Source organism: Erythrolamprus reginae, chromosome 1 (assembly GCF_031021105.1).
Source record: "Erythrolamprus reginae isolate rEryReg1 chromosome 1, rEryReg1.hap1, whole genome shotgun sequence".
NCBI lineage: Eukaryota > Metazoa > Chordata > Lepidosauria > Squamata > Dipsadidae > Erythrolamprus > Erythrolamprus reginae.
The window spans coordinates 17,273,901-17,291,799 of record NC_091950.1 but is presented as its reverse complement, the minus strand read 5'-3'; the positions used below and the strand labels follow the sequence as shown (position 1 = coordinate 17,291,799).

At 41.5% G+C, this 17,899-nt stretch overlaps 2 protein-coding genes across 4 annotated transcripts in view; both read right to left on the bottom strand.

Annotated features, from left to right (window-relative positions):
* REX1BD (required for excision 1-B domain containing) overlaps positions 1–5,017 on the bottom strand; it is a 38,698-nt gene extending 33,681 nt beyond the window's left edge. Inside the window, exon 1 of the mRNA XM_070732382.1 lies at positions 4,574–5,017. The gene's annotated coding sequence lies outside the window, so the exon portion shown is untranslated. The remainder of the gene's footprint in view (positions 1–4,573) is intronic.
* A 3,947-nt stretch (positions 5,018–8,964) lies between these two features.
* Positions 8,965–17,008, bottom strand: UBA52 (ubiquitin A-52 residue ribosomal protein fusion product 1). Of its 3 annotated transcripts, none has more exons than XM_070745417.1 (5): positions 16,934–17,008; positions 15,334–15,454; positions 12,436–12,522; positions 10,264–10,366; positions 8,965–9,198 (listed from the first exon to the last, which is right to left on the bottom strand). In XM_070745417.1, the coding sequence occupies exons 2-5, from the start codon at positions 15,434–15,436 to the stop codon at positions 9,105–9,107; spliced, it is 387 nt and encodes a 128-aa protein (XP_070601518.1). In that variant the 5' UTR covers positions 15,437–15,454; positions 16,934–17,008; the 3' UTR covers positions 8,965–9,104. The 3 variants fall into 3 exon arrangements, with proteins under 3 accessions (XP_070601518.1, XP_070601502.1, XP_070601508.1); XM_070745401.1 differs by having other exon boundaries at positions 16,913–16,991; XM_070745407.1 differs by having other exon boundaries at positions 16,771–16,940.
* Between the last annotated feature and the right edge of the window lie 891 nt (positions 17,009–17,899).

The window sequence follows — 17,899 nt, the reverse complement described above, 5'->3', positions numbered from 1 at the left end:
CTCCCCCAACCTGTTTTCTTGCTTTATTTACTTATTTATTTTGCAGCATTCGTCACGCAGCTGCTATAACCTGGTTCTAATGAAGTGGAAAAGTTCGTCCACCATGGCAACTGTTCTGTCGGGCTCTCTGGTAGAATCCTCCCAAAAATTCACAGGTACAAATTTCAGACACACACACGTTTGAAAATTCAAAACAATGTTCTTTATACTGAAAATGCAAATAAACGAAGCCCTCTTTTGGTATAGCAAAGAGCACTCGTCTCCAAACAAACAGGTAATTTGTACAAGTCCCTTATCAGTTCTGAGATACAGTGGTACCTCATCTTACGAACGCCTCTTCTAACGAACTTTTCAAGATACGAACCCGGTGTTTAAGATTTTTTTGCCTCTTCTTCCGAACTATTTTCACCTTACGAACCCAAGCAGCTGCTGCTGGGATGAAGGGGTTTCTTTCCCCCCCCTTTTTTGAAGAAAGAAAAGGGAGGGGCTGCTTGGAGTAGGAAACTTTTGCCGAGAACAAGGTGCTTGCAAAGGAATTGAAAGGGTGTCTTTTTAAGAAAGAAAAGGGAGGAGGGAGGGGCTGCTTGGAGTAGGAAAATTTATCCGAGAACAAGGTGCTTGCAAAGGAACTGAAAGGGTGTCTTTTTAAGAAAGAAAAGGGAGGGGCGCCCCACTTGCCTTTCTTCCTTCCCACTCACCCTTTAGCCTAGCCTTGCTTCTTCCACCCGCCCCCTTTAGCTGCTCCTCCCTGCCCTCTGTTCGCCTCCCTTCTAAAGTTTGGGATTTTCCTGAAGGATTTGCAGCATTATTTGCTTTTACATTGATTCCTATGGGAAACATTGTTTCATCTTACGAACTTTTCACCTTACAACCTCCTCCTGGAACCAATTAAGTTCGTATGATGAGGTACCATTGTACTTAGCTTGCAGCTGTGAGGCAATTCACAGTCCTTCTTCTTTCACAAAGTGAAACACACTTTGCCCTGGTTTAGTTTCAAAGCGGGGAAAAATCAGCACACAAAGGTCAAAGTCAGCAAAGCAGTCATGAAACACAACAATCAGATAATCCTCCACAATGGCCAAACCCACAGGCTGCTATTTATAGCAGCCTCACTAATTACCACAGCCCCACCCAACCATAGGTGGCCTCATTTTCTTTGATAATAATCTCTCAGTTGTTGCTGCCTATGCATCGCTCTTCGCATGCGTGGCTGTATCATTAACTCTTGTTCCAAATCCAAGGAGGAGCTAGATAATTGATCTGCTTCTGAGCTGTCTGCTACACTCTCCTCCTCCCTGTCACTCCTGTCTTCTTGGTCAGAGGAGCCTTCATCATCAGATTCCACCGGGGGGGGGGCAAAACAGGCCTGCAGCATGTGGATGTCTCCCCCACATCCACAGTCCTTGGGGCAGGAGCTGGGCCAGAGCTAACCACAACAGCAACAAGCAGATCAAACCATTTTGATTAAACCACAGTTACAAATATTTAAGAGTGACGTTTTTCAAACTTGGCCATCTTAAGACACATGGACTCCAACTCCCAGAATTCCCTAGCCGACCGGAAATCCTGCAGTATTCTGGGAGTTGAAGTTGCCTAATTGTGTCTAGAAGCATGGATTGACTGTAATCTCTTTCCTGCTTTATCAATCAGAAAACACCCCATAAAATGTTTTCTTTTTTTTTAAAGGAGAAAAACTCTGCAATCAAATCAAGCGATCAAGACTTTTTTTTTAGCAGACATAACCCTGGCTACACACAACCTACCCCACCCTCGACAACCCTTCCAACAACGTGAGGATGTAACTATATGTGCAAATGTCTTTTTATCACATTGTGTGCTGTTTTGTATAAACATCACACTAGTTCGGGTGAACCCTGTTTTACACTGCCAAGATAAAATGCACACAAATGCCTGTAATGACCTTGTAGACAACCCTCCCCCTGTTAAGGACCTTGGAGTACTCTTATCTAATGACCTAAGTGCCAGAGCCCATTGTAACAACATTGCCAAAAAGGCACTAAGAGCTTGAATCTAATTTATTTATTTATTTATTTATTCATTCATTCATTCATTCATTCATTCAATTTTGCGTAGCTTCTTCTCTGGCAATATTGTACTGCTAATCAGAGCATACAAAACATTTGCCAAAATACAGCTCATCTGTCTGGAACCCACACTGCATATCGGGCATTAACACAATTGAGGGAGTCCAAAAATATTTCACAACAAGAGTCCTCCACTCCTCTACTCGCAACACAATACCTTATTCCACCAGACTTCAAATTTTGGGCTGAGATAACTTAGGAGCTATCTCGCTTTCAATCTGATCTAAATGTAGTTCCTAAAATCATCTACCACAATGTGCTTTACTTCAGCTTCAACTGCAACAATACACGAGCACACAATATGATGCTTGGCTGCATAGCTAGAGGTATAACAAGCAGGAAGAGGGAGATTGTGATCCCGCTGTATAGAGCGTTGGTGAGATCACATTTGGAATCCTGTGTCCAGTTCTGGAGACCTCACCTACAAAAATATATGGATAAAATTGAACGGGTCCAAAGACGGGCTACAAGAATGGTGGAAGGTCTTAAGCATAAAACGTATCAGGAAAGACTTAATGAACTCAATCTGTATAGTCTGGAGGACAGAAGGAAAAGGGGGGACATGATCGAAACATTTAAATATGTCAAAGAGTTAAATAAGGTTCAGGAGGGAAGTGTTTTTAATAGGAAAGTGAACACAAGAACAAGGGGACACAATCTGAAGTTAGTATAAGGGCAGACTAGGTGGACCATGAGGTCTTTTTCTGCCGTCAGTCTTCTATGTTTCTAATAGATTCAAACTCAATGTAAACCGCTGGAAACTCAACTGCAGAAAATAAGACTTTAGCAACAGAGGAATCAATGCCTGGAATGCACTACCTGACTCTGTGGTTTCTTCTCCAAAAACTTTAACCTTAGACTGTCTATAGTCGACCTCACCCCATTCCTAAGAGGTCTGTAATGGGTGTGCATAAGCACACCATCATGCCTACCGTCCCTGTCCTATTGTCCAAATTTACCTGTATCTACTTTGCTTTTATGTTTATACCATACCTGTTATCTTGTACACGTTTTGACAAGTACTGTGGCCTTTTGCAACTGACCATTTCTCCACAAAAATGAGGCTTTTGTATTATGTTCCAAAATTCAGTCAGTTGGAAGTCAGAAGTCCCACAGTAGTTTTGCTTGCTCATTTTCAACCACTTTTGAATTATTATTATTATTATTATTATTATTATTATTATTATTATTATTATTTCTATGCCAATCTCTCTCCCTGCTCTATGGGCAAGATCGAACATTAGAGGAATCCCATCTTTGCAATATGATACAAGCATTTCTTGCTCTGAATTCTAGTTTGGAAATTATGTAAACTTGCATTTCTGCAGTCCCCTTGAAACATGCTGACATACCATCCGACAGCATAATCATTTTTTTTAAAAATGGAATGTGCAGAATCAGATAAGTTGACAATAGAATTAAACCAAAAAGAGGACTTAGAATATTTTGAAGTTTGGAATATTATTATTATCATTATTATTTATTAGATTTGGAAGACTCAGAGCCACATACAATATATTTTATAACTACAGTGGTTGGAAAGGTCCTCTGGAGTTGGGTAGCCGATAACTAACTAAGTAACCAACCAACCAACCAACCAACCAACCAACCAACCAACCAACCAACCAACCAAACAAACAAACAAACAAACAAACAAACAAACAAACAGACAAGGAAGTATAGAAAGAAAAAAAATGTATAAATGTATATATTGATATTTAGTTAAAAAATAACTATAGGATTCTATAAGTTTGGATATGACAGATAGATATATTTATTAATAGATTTATAGAGAAAAACTGTAAAGGAAATAGTTTATAAGATTTATATATACATGAAAATTTAACGTTAAGACAATTTACCGTAGAAGTACCTACGAGGTTTTACATGCATATTTGTAAATGTATTGTTTGTTTTGTTTCATCTTTGTTTGTATTTTATATTTTGTATTTTTAAACGTCTTTTTAAATGTTTATACTCAATAAAAACTATAATAATAATAATAATAATAATAATAATAATAATAATAATAATAATAATAATAATAATAATAATAAACTAAAATACATCACACAGTTCTAGCCGCTTGGGAAGTGACCGACTTGTGATATTGTGATACGAATTCCAGCATATAAATCTCATTTGCTGTGCATTACTATTTTTTGTGAATAAAATACTACTACTACTACTACTCCTGCTAATGCTACTGCTACTACTACTGTATTGACATAACAACAACAATAATAACAATAATTTTATGCCAATCTTTCTCCCCGCTCTTTGGGCAAGATCGAACATTAGAGGAATTATCCCATCTTTGCAATATGATCGAAGGATTTCTTGTTCTGAATTCTAGTTTGGAAACCGTGTAAACTCGCCTTTCTGCAGCGTCACACTGTGTTAAAATATTAAATAATATTAAATAATATATTAATATTAAATATTTTTTAAAAATCGGAGCAACTTACCTCAGCTCTGCAGGGGAGTCAGTCCACCTAACAATTTTGCAAGCCCCAAAACCTGACGAGGCTATTTTGAATTCTCCCAATCGTTTCTCTTTCTCTCTTTGAGCATCTGCCGAGGCTGGTCGCTTAACTGTTGAACGCCCAAAACGGTTTGCAGATGAGCAACATATCACAATGCCCACGTGGTTTTTTTCAAGGGATGCTTGCTCAGAAAAGGAGAGCGGCATTCAAACAAGAGATTTCTTTTTCTGAACTGCTGTTTTCAATGTTCAGGTCTTATAAATGTTCAGTTCCTTCCAGGAGTCTATGGACAAAGTTGTCTTTTCCTGGGAATGAAGGAATGTAAACGTCCTTGAAAGCGACGAAGGAAACAAGCGATAGGCTCTTCTGCACTTCAGTAGACTAAGAAGTCTACGTTCTTTTTAAGACATCCTCCTCTTCCTTCCGGGTAACCTATACCAGCCCATTTTTTTTTGGCAAAAGGGTCCTCTCCTGACCCCTGCCGGCCAGGCGGAGTCATGACAAATCATTTAACTTGGCTTTCGAACAGGCTAGCTGGGGATGATTAGCAAACTGAAATATGGCTAGTAATCAGGGATCTCCAACCTTGGCAACTTTGAAGACTTGTGGACTTCAACTCCCAGAATTCCTTAGGCAGCAAAGCTTCGGCTCTAGAAGTTGAAGTCAACAAGTCTTAAAGTTGCCAAGGTTGGAGACCCAGCTAGTTAGAAACATAGATTGATGGAAGAAAAAGACCTCATGGTTCATCTAGTCTGCCCTTATACTATTTCCTGTATTTAGGATGGATATATGTTTATCCCAGGCATGTTTACATTCAGTTACTGTGGATTTATCAACCACGTCCGCTGGAAGTTTGTTCCAAGCATCTACTACTCTTTCAGTAAAATATTTTCTCATGTTGCTTCTGATCTTTCCCCCAACTAACCTGATTGTGCTCCCTTGTTCTTGTGTTCACTTTTCTATTAAAAACACTTCCCTCCTGAACCTTAACCCTTCAACATATTTAAATGTTTCAATCGTGTGCCCCCTTTCCCTTCTGTCCTTCAGACTAGGTATACAGATGGAGTTCATGAAGTCTTTCCTGATAAGTTTTACGCTTAAGACCTTCCACCATTCTTGTAGCCCGTCTTTGGACCCGTTCAATTTTATCCATATCTTTTTGTAGGTGAGGTCTCCAGAACTGAACACAGTATTCCAAATGGGGTCTCACCAGCGCTCTATACAGCGGGATCACAATCTCCCTCTTCCTGCTTGTTATACCTCTAGCTATGCAGCCAAGCATCTTACTTGCTTTCCCTACCGCCTGACCGCACTGTTCACCCATTTTGAGACTGTCAGAAATCACGACCCCTAAATCCTTTTCTTCTGAAGTTTTTGCTAACACAGAAAGCACTTCAACTCCTCCACCCATTGAATAAAAGCATCCAGATATTCATAAATTTACATTATGTTGTTACTCTTCTTTGTATAACTAGCCATATGTTTGGGTATTTTTATCTACCCCACAGGTAGTCCTTTGACTTACAATCACAATTGGCACCACAATCCATCAAGTGAAGTGGTGAAGGGAGATGTCACATGATGGTTCATGTGAGCAATCTGCTCTGACTTCAATCCTAGCATTTCAAGTTGCGGCCATTACGCAGAGGAAAAGCCCAGGTAAGGAATTATTTATTTATTTATTTATTTATTTATTATTTGGATTTGTATGCCGCCCCTCTCCGAAGACTCGGGGCGGCTCACAACAAGTGAAAAGCAATCCAATACATAATCCAATTAATTAAAATATTGAAAAATTAAAAAAAAACCCATATACTAAAATACATACACACAAGCATACCATATATAAATTCAATGTGCCCAGGGGGAGATGTTTAGTTTCCCCATGCCTGACGGCAAAGGTGGGTTTTGAGGAGTTTGCGGAAGGCAGGAAGAGTAGGGGCAGTTCTGATCTCCGGGGGGAGTTGGTTCCAGAGAGTTGGTGCCGCCACAGAGAAGGCTCTCCCCCTGGGGCCCGCCAACCGACATTGTTTAGTTGACGGGACCCGGAGGAGGCCCACTCTGTGGGACCTAATCGGTCGCTGGGATTCGTGCGGCAGAAGGCGGTCTCGGAGATATTCTGGTCCGATGCCATGAAGGGCTTTAAAGGTCATAACCAACACTTTGAATTGTGACCGGAAATTGATCGGCAGCCAATGCAGACTGCGGAGTGATGGTGAAACATGGGCATACCTAGGGAAGCCCATGACTGCTCTCGCAGCTGCATTCTGCACGATCTGAAATTTCCGAACACTCTTCAAAGGTAGCCCCATGTAGAGAGCATTACAGTAGTCGAACCTCGAGGTGATGAGGGCATGAGTGACTGTGAGCAATGAGTCCCGGTCCAGCTAGGGCCGCAACTGGTGCACCAGGCGAACCTGGGCAAACGAATGTGGGATGCATTGTGGGGTAGGGAGGAGACTCTCAGAAACTCCACTCAGAAATTGAAAAGACTCTTGCTTGAGATCAGAACCAGGCCTCTCAGCCCCACCCCGGCACCCCACACACCTTACCTTGCCTCCATGCCCTCCTCCAATTCTACTTGAATATCAGTTTCCTGTGGGTTTCTGATGTTTATTCTTGCAGCTGTTTCATTACCCAATAAGGCAGACCTGGGCAAAGTGCAGCCCGTCCGCTATTTGTGACCGGTCCGCGGGGGTTGGAAGGAAGGAGAAATGGAGGAAGGAAGAAATTCTCTATGCCCTTTTGCAAAAGTCCAATAAATGCTCATTTTTAAATTGTTCATTGGTTTCATTGGCCTTTCTAAGAAATTTAAAGCAAAACCCCCACCCACCTCTCAGGGGAAAAAAGGGGAGGAGGAAGAAAAGGAATCCAAAGCTACTTTCAGGCAAAGCCCCCACTATGTTTTCTCTTTTTATATATATATATATATATATATATATATATATATATATATATATATATATATATATATATATATATATATATATATATTTAATTGATTTTTAACAATTTAAAATCACACAACATAAAACAATGCGTAGTGAATTGTGAATTGTGCCCACCACCCCGACATACACACATTCCCCACCACCAAATTGGGGGTATTTCTTGTATAATCCACTTAACCCAAGAGCAATATATCTGTTTACATATTATAGAGTGATTCCAGTTTATTTCCTGTAGCTTGGTCTCGGATTCTGCTCGTCATATATGGTCTTACCTTGTCCCACCGTCCCATCAGCTGTCCCAACTCAGTTTCATTATCCAAATTTATCCTTTTTTCCATAATTTCAAATTGAATATGGTCCACCATGTACCTATACCAATTTTGCATTGTCCATTTTGTCGCATCCTTCCAACCCAGAACTATTACTGCCTGAGCGCTTTCTATTGCTGCTTTTTTTATTTCTCTAAATTCTCCCATCGCATTGCTTTTAACTAGTACTGCCATTTCCTTAGTGATTGTCCATTGTATATTTAACATTCTATTGATATCCTCTTTCACTTTTTGCCAAAATTCCTGCACTATCGGGCATTCCCAAAACATATGCATAAACACTCCTTTATCTTGACAACCATGCCAACAATTCCCCCTGACATTCTGCTGAAAATGTGCAAATTGAACGGGAGTGAAATACCACTTATGTAATATTTTCCTTCTCATTTCCCTAATTCCACTATGTTTTCTCAACTGACAATGTAGGTCAGTTGAAGAGAGGCACTGAAAGGAATATTCTGAAAGAGAAATAAAAAGGACTGCCCAAAAGCAGGAAAAAAAAAAGGCAGAGAAAAACAGAGACAGAAGCTTCTCTCCATCTGGAGAAGGAAGGAAGGAGGGGTGGGGCAATTAATGTATAATAATATAATTATAATATATAATTATATAAATATAATACATAATTATAATTAATTAACTCAGTTCTACCCAATAATATACAGCATTGGGTAGAACTGAGTTAATTATATTAACCCGGCCCTCTAAAACCACCCCAATTTCTCACGCGGCCCCATGGCAAAATTAATCGCCCACCCCTGCAATAAGGTAACATCATCAGTGTGCTAGAAATAACGTTGTCAATTGCAATCATGCGACCCCCAAATGCTGCAAATAACCATTCACGACGGCTTAGTTGCCAACTATCCAAAATGTGATCACGTGACCATAGGCAGGGGGCAGTGAAGGAGGGGAGAGCCGTTGTAACTTTGACTCTGGGTCGCAAGTAGCTCCAAGGTGGTCTGTCGTAACTTAAAAACAGCTGGCTGAGTAACTGTTCATAAAGGAAAGGACTGCCTGTACCCGTTACCAGGGGAAGACTGCAGATAACATAACACCTGCAATTTGGGCATGAAAAGAAGAGGGAAGACACAAATTTGGTGCACTGAATGTTTTATTCCAACTGGCAGGGGAAAAATGGCCTCTGGCGAGAGGAGGGGAGATGAATTGTGTTGCTGCAGGAACACCACAGCCAGGTACTAGGAGAAGGGATGGGGGCAGCTCCTGCCATGCTCTTTACTTGACCTTCTTCTTTGGGCGCAGGTTGTTGGTGTGGCCACATTTCTTCTTACGGCAGTTGACAGCACGGGGGTGAAGGCGGGCATAGCATCTAGAAGAGGGGGGGGAAAGCAAGAGAAAGATCTCGTTAATAGTCTCCCTGGCACCTGAATATTCCAGTTTTGCACCTGGGGCTGAACTGTGCTTGCGGAAATGGGTGTCAACAGACTCAAACTCAACCCGGATAAGACGGAGTGGCTGTGGGTTTTGCCTCCCAAGGACAATTCCATCTGTCTGTCCATCATCCGGGGAGGGGGGGAAGAGAATTACTGACCCCCTCAGAGAGGGTCCACAACTTGGGCGTCCTTCTCGATCCACAGCTCACATTAGAGAACCATCAGTTGAGGCGAGGGGGGCGTTTGCCCAGGTTCGCCTGGTGCACCAGTTGCGGCCCTACTTGGACCGGGACTCACTGCTCACAGTCACTCATGCCCTTATCACCTCGAGGTTGGACTACTGTAACGCTCTCTACATGGGGCTACCTTTGAAGAGTGTTCGGAAACTTCAGATTGTGCAGAATGCAACTGCAAGAGCAATCATGGGCTTCCCTAGGTATGCCCATGTCACACCAACACTCCGCAGTCTGCATTGGTTGCCGATCAGTTTCCGGTCACAATTCAAAGTGTTGGTTATGACCTATAAAGCCCTTCATGGCATCGGACCAAAATATCTCCGGTACTGTCTTCTGCAGTTAGGTCCCAGAGTTGGCCTTCTCTGGGTCCCGTCGACTAAACAATGCCGTTCGGCGGGACCCAGGGGAAGAGCCTTCTCTGTGGCAGCCCCGACCCTCTGGAACCAACTCCCCCCCAGAGATCAGAGTTGCCCCCACCCTCCTCGCCTTTCGTAAGCTCCTTAAAACCCACCTCTGTCGTCAGGCATGGGGGAACTGAGATATTTCCTCCCCATAGGCTTATAAAATTTATGCATGGTATGTCGGTGTGTATGATTGGTTTCTTAAATAAGGGGTTGTTTTTAAATTAACTTAAATATTAGATTTGTTCATATTGTTTTATTATTGTTGTTAGCCGCCCCCAGTCTTTGGAGAGGGGCAGCATACAAATCTAACAAATAAATAAATAAATTTTCCTGGAGCCGCCCACACCCCCATGGGACATACTTGCGGCAGATCATCTTGTCGCAGTTATACTTCTGGGCCAGCTGGCGGAGCGAAGGTTCAATGATTCCTCCGCGGAGACGCAGCACCAAGTGAAGGGTGGACTCTTTGGTGGGGAGAAAGACAGAAATGAGATTAATGGCCGGACCAGGCTTTGCAGAACATCTGTCAAAGGGGAAGAGTTGTGATCTGCCATCGTAGAAATCAGACCTCAGAAGCCAAGGAAAAACTGGAACCCCCCAGGAACATGAAACACAAAATGACCTTTTTGGGAGGGGGGGGGGAGGAATATCTAAATATTTTCAGGAGAAAATACAGTGTTCCCTCGATTTTCGCGGGTTCGAACTTCACGAATAGCTTATACCACGGTTTTTCAAAAAATATTAATTAAAAAACTGTGGGTTTTTTCCTATACCATGGTTTTTCCCACCCAATGACGTCATATGTCATCGCCAAACTAATAATTTTTGCAAATAAATAACAAAAAAAATAATTATTGTTAATAAATAATTATGTTTATAAATATCAGGATCACTAAGTGTCTTATTCAATGGTGAGTACCAGTAATAATGGTGAATAAATGGTTGTTAAGGGAATGGGAAATGGTAATTTAGGGGTTTAAAATGTTAAGGGAAGGCTTGAGATACTGTCCATAGCTAAAAATGGTGTATTTACTTCCGCAACTCTACTTCGCGGAAATTCGACTTTCGCAGGCGGTCTCGGAACGCATCCCCCGCGGAAATCAAGGGAACACTGTACAGCAAAGACAGTGGGAGGTAGCCATTTATCCTGTCCGTGATCTAACCCAAAGTCGTCATCGCTAAGCAACATCATTCTTGAATATTTAAGTCGATGGAAGATTCAGTCCACCTCAATAACAGGGGTGAAATTCAAGCAGCTTCTGGAGAACCGGTAACCGATATTTTGAGAAGTTTGGACAACCAGCAAATGCAGCCTCTGGCTGGCCCCAGAGTGGGATGGGAATGGACATTCTGCAATATCCTCCCCCTGCCACGTCCACAGAACTGGGAGGGAAAAATTCTGAATTTCACCCATGCTCAATAGCTGACTTTATCTTGGAGTCTGTATATTCAGAGGGGAGATGTTCGTTAATGATGTCACAGTAGCAAATTCATTTTTTTATTCATCCACCCTCTGTTGTGGTTGGCTCTGGCCCAGCTCCTGCCCCAAGGAATGTGGAGGTGGAGGAAACATCCACATGCCACAGGTCTGTTTTGCTCCCGATAGAATCTCCTGACGAAGTCTCCTCTGACGAAGGAAGCGTGAGTAGCAGGGAAGGGGGGAGTTTGACAGACAGCCCAGGAGGAGATCAATCATCTTTATCATCCCTGGATTCTGAGCAAGAATTTATGATGGTCCCACGCATGCGTAGAGTGATGCATAGGAGAGAATAACTGAAGCATTATTACAGGAGATAAGTGAGGCCACCTGTGGCTGGGTGGGGCTGCTGTAATTAGTGCTACAGATAAAAAGAGCAGCATGCTGGTTTAGCCTTGTGGAAGTTTATCTGATTCATAGTTCATCAAGATCGTGGTTTTGCTGTTTCCCTGTTCAAGACTGTGTGTGGACTTTCTGGACTTTGGACTCAATTTTCGAGTTACTGGGTGAGAAATTGGATTGCATTTAATCTGTGCCTTGTGTGTACCAGAAAATCCCTTTGACATTTAAAAAGGGAGAGTTTTTTTCTGCTTTTCTGTTGATAAAGACTTTTGGTTTTCCTTCTATCGTGTGGTGTGTGTCTTTCTGGACTAATTACCCTGTAATTACAGGTGGTTGAGACACCCCAGCAGAACACCCTCTGGGAAACAACCAGGATTGTTAATGGCCTCAAAATGTTTAAAAATAACTATCTTCAACTACCTGCTTTCCCCAAAATGAGACATCCCCTGATAAGCAGCCCAATCGGGCTTTTGAGTTCATTGCAATAAGGCCCAGCGCTTATTTCAGGATTCAAAAAAATATAAGCCAGGGTCTTATTTTCAGGGAAACACAGCAGCTTCAAAAGTGATATTCTCTTTCTAGGGGAAAGAAGCGCTGAAAACTGTCTTGAATTTCATTCTGATTTGTATGTGTTTTTGACAAATAATAAATTAAGGCTAACTGATGAGTTTTTCCAAATTGAAGAGAGTAAGAGATGGGTCATCAACGCCATACCTTTCTGGATATTGTAGTCTGAGAGTGTGCGTCCATCTTCCAGCTGCTTTCCCGCAAAGATCAGACGCTGCTGATCAGGAGGAATACCTTACAAAACAAAGATGGGAGTGAATTATCAAGGGCAAATATGGGGGATAATTTTTCTTTTTTTCAGGCAACACCACCAGGTTTCAGTTCAAGTAAAGCTGCACTAGACCACAGACAGACCTTAACAATTGTGCAAGACAATATTAGAATTACTTTTCTCCATGCGATGGAAGAGAAAGCATAACTTTATAATGATCAAGCAGAAGTCTCTTAGTTTCAACAATGCTGCACCTCTCAAGGGAATACTTATACTTTAGTAGCATACTGAAAACGTATGTTTAAAATTGATGCTCCTATACCCTTACACAATGAGACGGGAGGAATCTGAAAGCTACTCATAGTGAAGATGGAAGAACTCCAAAATGTTGAGGACACAAAGTCTTGGCTGCACCCTTGAGGACACAGATAAACAAACCCCCGAGTGCTTCCACAACCCTCTAAAAAGGATACAAGTGACCAGCTGTCTGCAAGGAATATAAATCCTTCCATTTTTCACTATCCTGTCAGAAGTGAAGAAGCTTCTTGGATGAGAAGCAGAACTTCTTCAAATAAAAAACAAAGAAAGTCCAGTTGCCTCCTGAAAAAGCATCTTTGGGACAACCGTGACCTGAATGACTGAGGATCTAACCCTAATCCTCAAAACGATGCTATAGAGGAGTACACACCAGAACAATTAGACACAATAATAGTTTCCCCTTGAATAGAAACACAGAAGACTGACGGCAGAAAAAGACCTCAGGATCTATCTAGTCTGCCCTTATACTATTTTTTGTATTTTATCTTAGGATGGATATATGTTTATCCCAGGCATGTTTAAATTCAGTTACTGTGGATTTACCCACCACGTCTGCTGGAAGTTTGTTCCAAGGATCTACTACTTTCAATAAAATAATATTTTCTCATGTTGATTTTGATCTTTCCCCTAACTAACCTCAGATTGTGTCCCCTTGTTCTTGTGTTCACTTTCCTATTAAAAACACTTCCCTCCTGGACCTTATTTAACCCTCTGACATATTTAAATGTTTCGATCATGTCCCCCCTTTTCCTCCTGTCCTCCAGACTATACAGATTGAGTTCATAAAGTCTTTCCCGATACGTTCTATGCTTAAGACCTTCCACTATTCTTGTAGCCCATCCTTGGACCCGTTCAATTTTGCCAATATCTTTTTGTAGGTGAGGTCTCCAGAACTGAACACAGAATGCCATGCTAAACAAATAATACCCTGAACACTGTCAAACTATTTACTAAGTCTACACTATTAATCTTCTCATTGTTCCCATCGCCCATCTCCTCCCACTTACGACTGTAACTTGTTGCTTGTATCCTTACGATTTATATTAATATTGTTTCCTGATTGCTTATTTCTATCCTACAACAATCATTAAGTGTTGTACCTCATGGTCCTTGACAAATGTCTCTTTTCTTTTATGTCCACTGAGACCATACGCACCAATGACAAATTCTTTGTGTGTCTAATAAAAAATTATATTCTATTCTACCTCTACAGATTAAAGTCTTGGCTATTATATCAACTCTCTCTCTCTCTCCAATTCTAAATTGCTTCTCACTGTATATAGAAGGATGTAGAAATATGAATCAGTGAGTCTGCTTCCTAAGATCTTTATCCTAAGACCTCATTGAGAAGTTCTCTGCATTACCTTAAAGTCAGGAAGGTGTTATTCTGGGCCTGGCCTTATATCTAGGGAAGCTCTGGATTAGAGCATTCTCTTGCCCAAATTTTTTTTTTGGCACCTATCCTTTCCATCTTCTTCTTTCCCTCTCATTTAAAGTAGAACTTTTTAAAATGTCAAATTCATTGTTTTCTTCCTGCTTTCTTTTCAAATCAGTTTGCTTTCTTAAGAATTTTATCCATTATAAAGGTCACATTCTGAGGAGTGAGAGGAAATGCTTCTGTCTAATCCTTTCTGGAACAGAGACAGTGCAGATCAGAAGGAATAAATCCATGTGGAAGTCAATCTTTTTTAAGCACCAGCAGCCATGACTATTTCCAGTCTTGCCCACAGGTTGTATCCTGACGTTTGATGAATCAACCCCAACCATGTGGCATGATGAATAATCAATTTTTGGTCAAAGAAATCTGAAAAGTAGAGCTTTGTTTCAGCTGGCAAAGCTCTGCTTTGATCTTCAGTGTATACCAGGGGTTGCATGTGGCTCTTTCATCTCTCTGCTATGGCTCTGTCACTCAAAATATGTGTCACAACTGCCAATGTGCGATACCTACCGATGTGCAATTTATTACGCTTTTTGACCCCCAGTAGGCCAACCATGGATAAATCCAAGAAAAGAAAAGTTTCAGAAGAAAACAGAATCTTAAATTCAACTATATATGCTAGTTTTATGGCCGCTCAGGGAATAGTCAGAAACATAGAAACATAGAAGTGTGACGGCAGAAAAAGACCTCATGGTCCATCTAGTCTGCCCTTATACTATTTCTGTATTTTATTTTATTTATTACTTAGATTTGTATGCCGCCCCTCTCCGAAGACTCGGGGCGGCATACATTATCTTAGGATGGATATATGTTTATCCCAGGCATGTCTAAATTCAGTTACTGTGGATTTATCTACCACGTCTACCACGTCAGGCACGGGAAGAGTGCGGTTTTGTGACTCCCTGTGTTTTCTTTTGTGGGAAATGGGTTCAAATGGCTGTCTTGGGTGTTTAAGGTTGCTGTATACAGAAGCCCAATTAGATGCCACCACAGTACAGTTCACCAGATGGCAGCTGTTTCCTGGAGACATGCAAGCTGTCCTATCAGGTTGGCATTTAATCCCAGGGTCAATGCTCACCTTCCTTGTCTTGAATTTTTGCCTTCACATTTTCAATTGTGTCACTTGGCTCCACCTCAAGGGTGATGGTTTTGCCGGTGAGGGTTTTCACAAAAATCTGCATTGTGGCAGCTGAGGTTACCTGGAGAAATGTAGAGAAGTGACAAGTGATTTCCCCCCCCCAAAAAAATCTTCCTCCCCCTGCCCAGTAGGGGATAGCATCTGATAGCAATAAAAGAGCAGAACCCCACTCTGACATTATGCACCACAATCTACATACAATTCTGTATTTGTGTAGTAATTCCTCTTATCTATAATATTTACATTTGTGCATTTTTATCCATGTTTAGAAATCCAGACCAATATTTCTCAACCTTTGCAACCTGGTGTATTTCATCTCTCACAATGCCCACCCCTGCTGGTGGGAGAACTGTGATAATTTGAAGTAATTTTGAACTTGCCAGGGCCAAGAAACTTTAGGTATTACACACCCACCCAGGTAAACCCTAGATATATGTCCATATACAGATACGGTAGTATCTGCTTAACAAATTGCCCATTCTTTTTCTATGTGTCATTTTGTGAGAACTGACTTACACACACTTATTTCTTATTAAATCTTCTGTGTTATACCTCTATCTCTGCATATTTATCTATAACCCTAAAACTGCACCTCTCCTTTCCTCATAAATCTTTATCCCAACCTTCTTACATACAGTTTAAGCCTCCCTTGTCCCTATACCTGTATACTACCCATATAATGGTATGGAGCTATAGAGCACTGCACACCAAGACAACTAGACACAAGAACAGGTTTTTTTACCCAAAAGCCATCACTCTACTAAACAAATAATTCCCTCACCACTCTCAAACTATTCACCAAGGCTATCTATCACCCCTCTCCTCCCACTTATGACTGTAACTTGTTGCTTGTATTCTTACGATTTATATTGTTTCCTGATTGCTTATTTGAACCCTATGACAATCATTAAGTGTTGTGCCTTGTGATTCTTGACAAATGTCTCTTTTCTTTTATGTATACTGAGAGCATATGCACCAATGACAAATTCCTTGTGTGTCCAATCACACTTGGCCAATAAAGTTCTATTCTATTCTATATTCTATTCTATTCTATATTCTATTTTATTCTATATTCTCTTCTATTCCCTATATTCTATTCTCTGTATTCTCTTATTTTCTATTCTATTCTCTATATTCTCTATTATCTTCTATTCCCTGTATTATATATTCTATTCTAGCTAAAACTCTGGCTGAGGCCAACCAAAATAGGAAGGGAGACCACCCGGAAAGCCCCAGGAGGGGGAGGGGGGAAAGGGAGTGGCTAAAGCTTCCCACAGAAGTCAGTAATGGTCAGTCCCCCTTACTGTTGCTAAGGGAACTACGTGGCTGGGTCCACTAACAACCCCCCCCTCCAAATCGAGCTCGACTTCATCTAACCTAGTTAAAAGTATTTGTTGATTAGACGCGTGTTCAAGTCGTCTTGCTGTTCCCGGGTCAAGAGTCACGCAAGGCCGCTTGGTAAAACGGGCCGAGAAAGAAGCGGGTCCCCCCCCCGTCCGCCCCGGCCTCGGCCACCCACCTTCCACGCGCCTCTCCTTACCGAACGGAAAAGAACGAACCCCGGACGGAAGCGGAAACCAGCCCCGCTTCCGCCACCAAGCGCTCCTCCCTCTAAAAAACCTCCACCCGTCCGGCTCCCCCGCGTTACATCACAGTCGTTGCCCGAGTTACCACGACAACGCTTAGGCCTCAACCCCGCCTCTAGAAGCAACGCGCTCCCTTAGAGTTACGAAAATGTAGAGGAGCCTTGCAGCTTTTGGGGAGGGGAACCGGGAAGGGAATTAGGAGGGTTTTTTCCCCCATTTCTGAATATTAGAATCTAATGCATTCAGAAATTGTGGATGCCTACAAAAAAAGTTGATAAATGTACAATCATTTATCTGAAATGGTATAGCGCAAAAGTGGGCTCTTTTTTATGACCTGTGGACTTCAACTCTCAGAATTCTGCCGCAAGCAAAGCCAGCAAACATGGCTGGCTCAGGAATTCTGGGAGTTGAAGTCCACAAGTCATAAAAAAGAGCCCTAGTTCCCCACCTTTGTATAGTGTCTCCTATTCTTTCTCTTAGAACCTTTGTAAATCAAGCAAAATTTATTCGGTAGGTGGCAGTGATGGGCTGCTGCCCCGGGGGTGGGAGAAACGCAGTGGGGGAGTAAATTTATGCAATATTTATTAAATACTTAATAATTTTTTAATTAGAAACATTTAAATATGTTGAAGGGTTAACCTTGAGGAGGGAAGTGTTTTTAAATAGGAAAGTGAACACAAGAACAAGGGGGCACAATCTGAGGTTAGTTGGGGAAAAGATCAGAAGCAACGTGAGAAAATATTATTTTACTGAACGAGAAGTAGATGCTTGGGACAAATTTCCAGCAGACGTGGCTGGTAAATCCACAGTAACTGAATTTAAACATGCCTGAGATAAACATACAGTATATCCATCCTAAGATAAAATACAGGAAATAATATAAGGGCAGACTAGATGGACTCTGGGTAGCAGCTGGCTTT

Excerpts from the sequence above, each read along its gene's own strand:
- UBA52 (XM_070745417.1), bottom strand. The coding sequence starts at position 15,436 with ATGCAGATTTTTGTGAAAACCCTCACCGGCAAAACCATCACCCTTGAG. Across the intron at positions 12,523-15,333 it reads AAAAATTCAAGACAAGGAAG|GTATTCCTCCTGATCAGCAG; the intron begins GTGAGCATTGAC and ends TTGTTTTGTAAG. Across the intron at positions 10,367-12,435 it reads AGACTACAATATCCAGAAAG|AGTCCACCCTTCACTTGGTG; the intron begins GTATGGCGTTGA and ends TCCCCACCAAAG.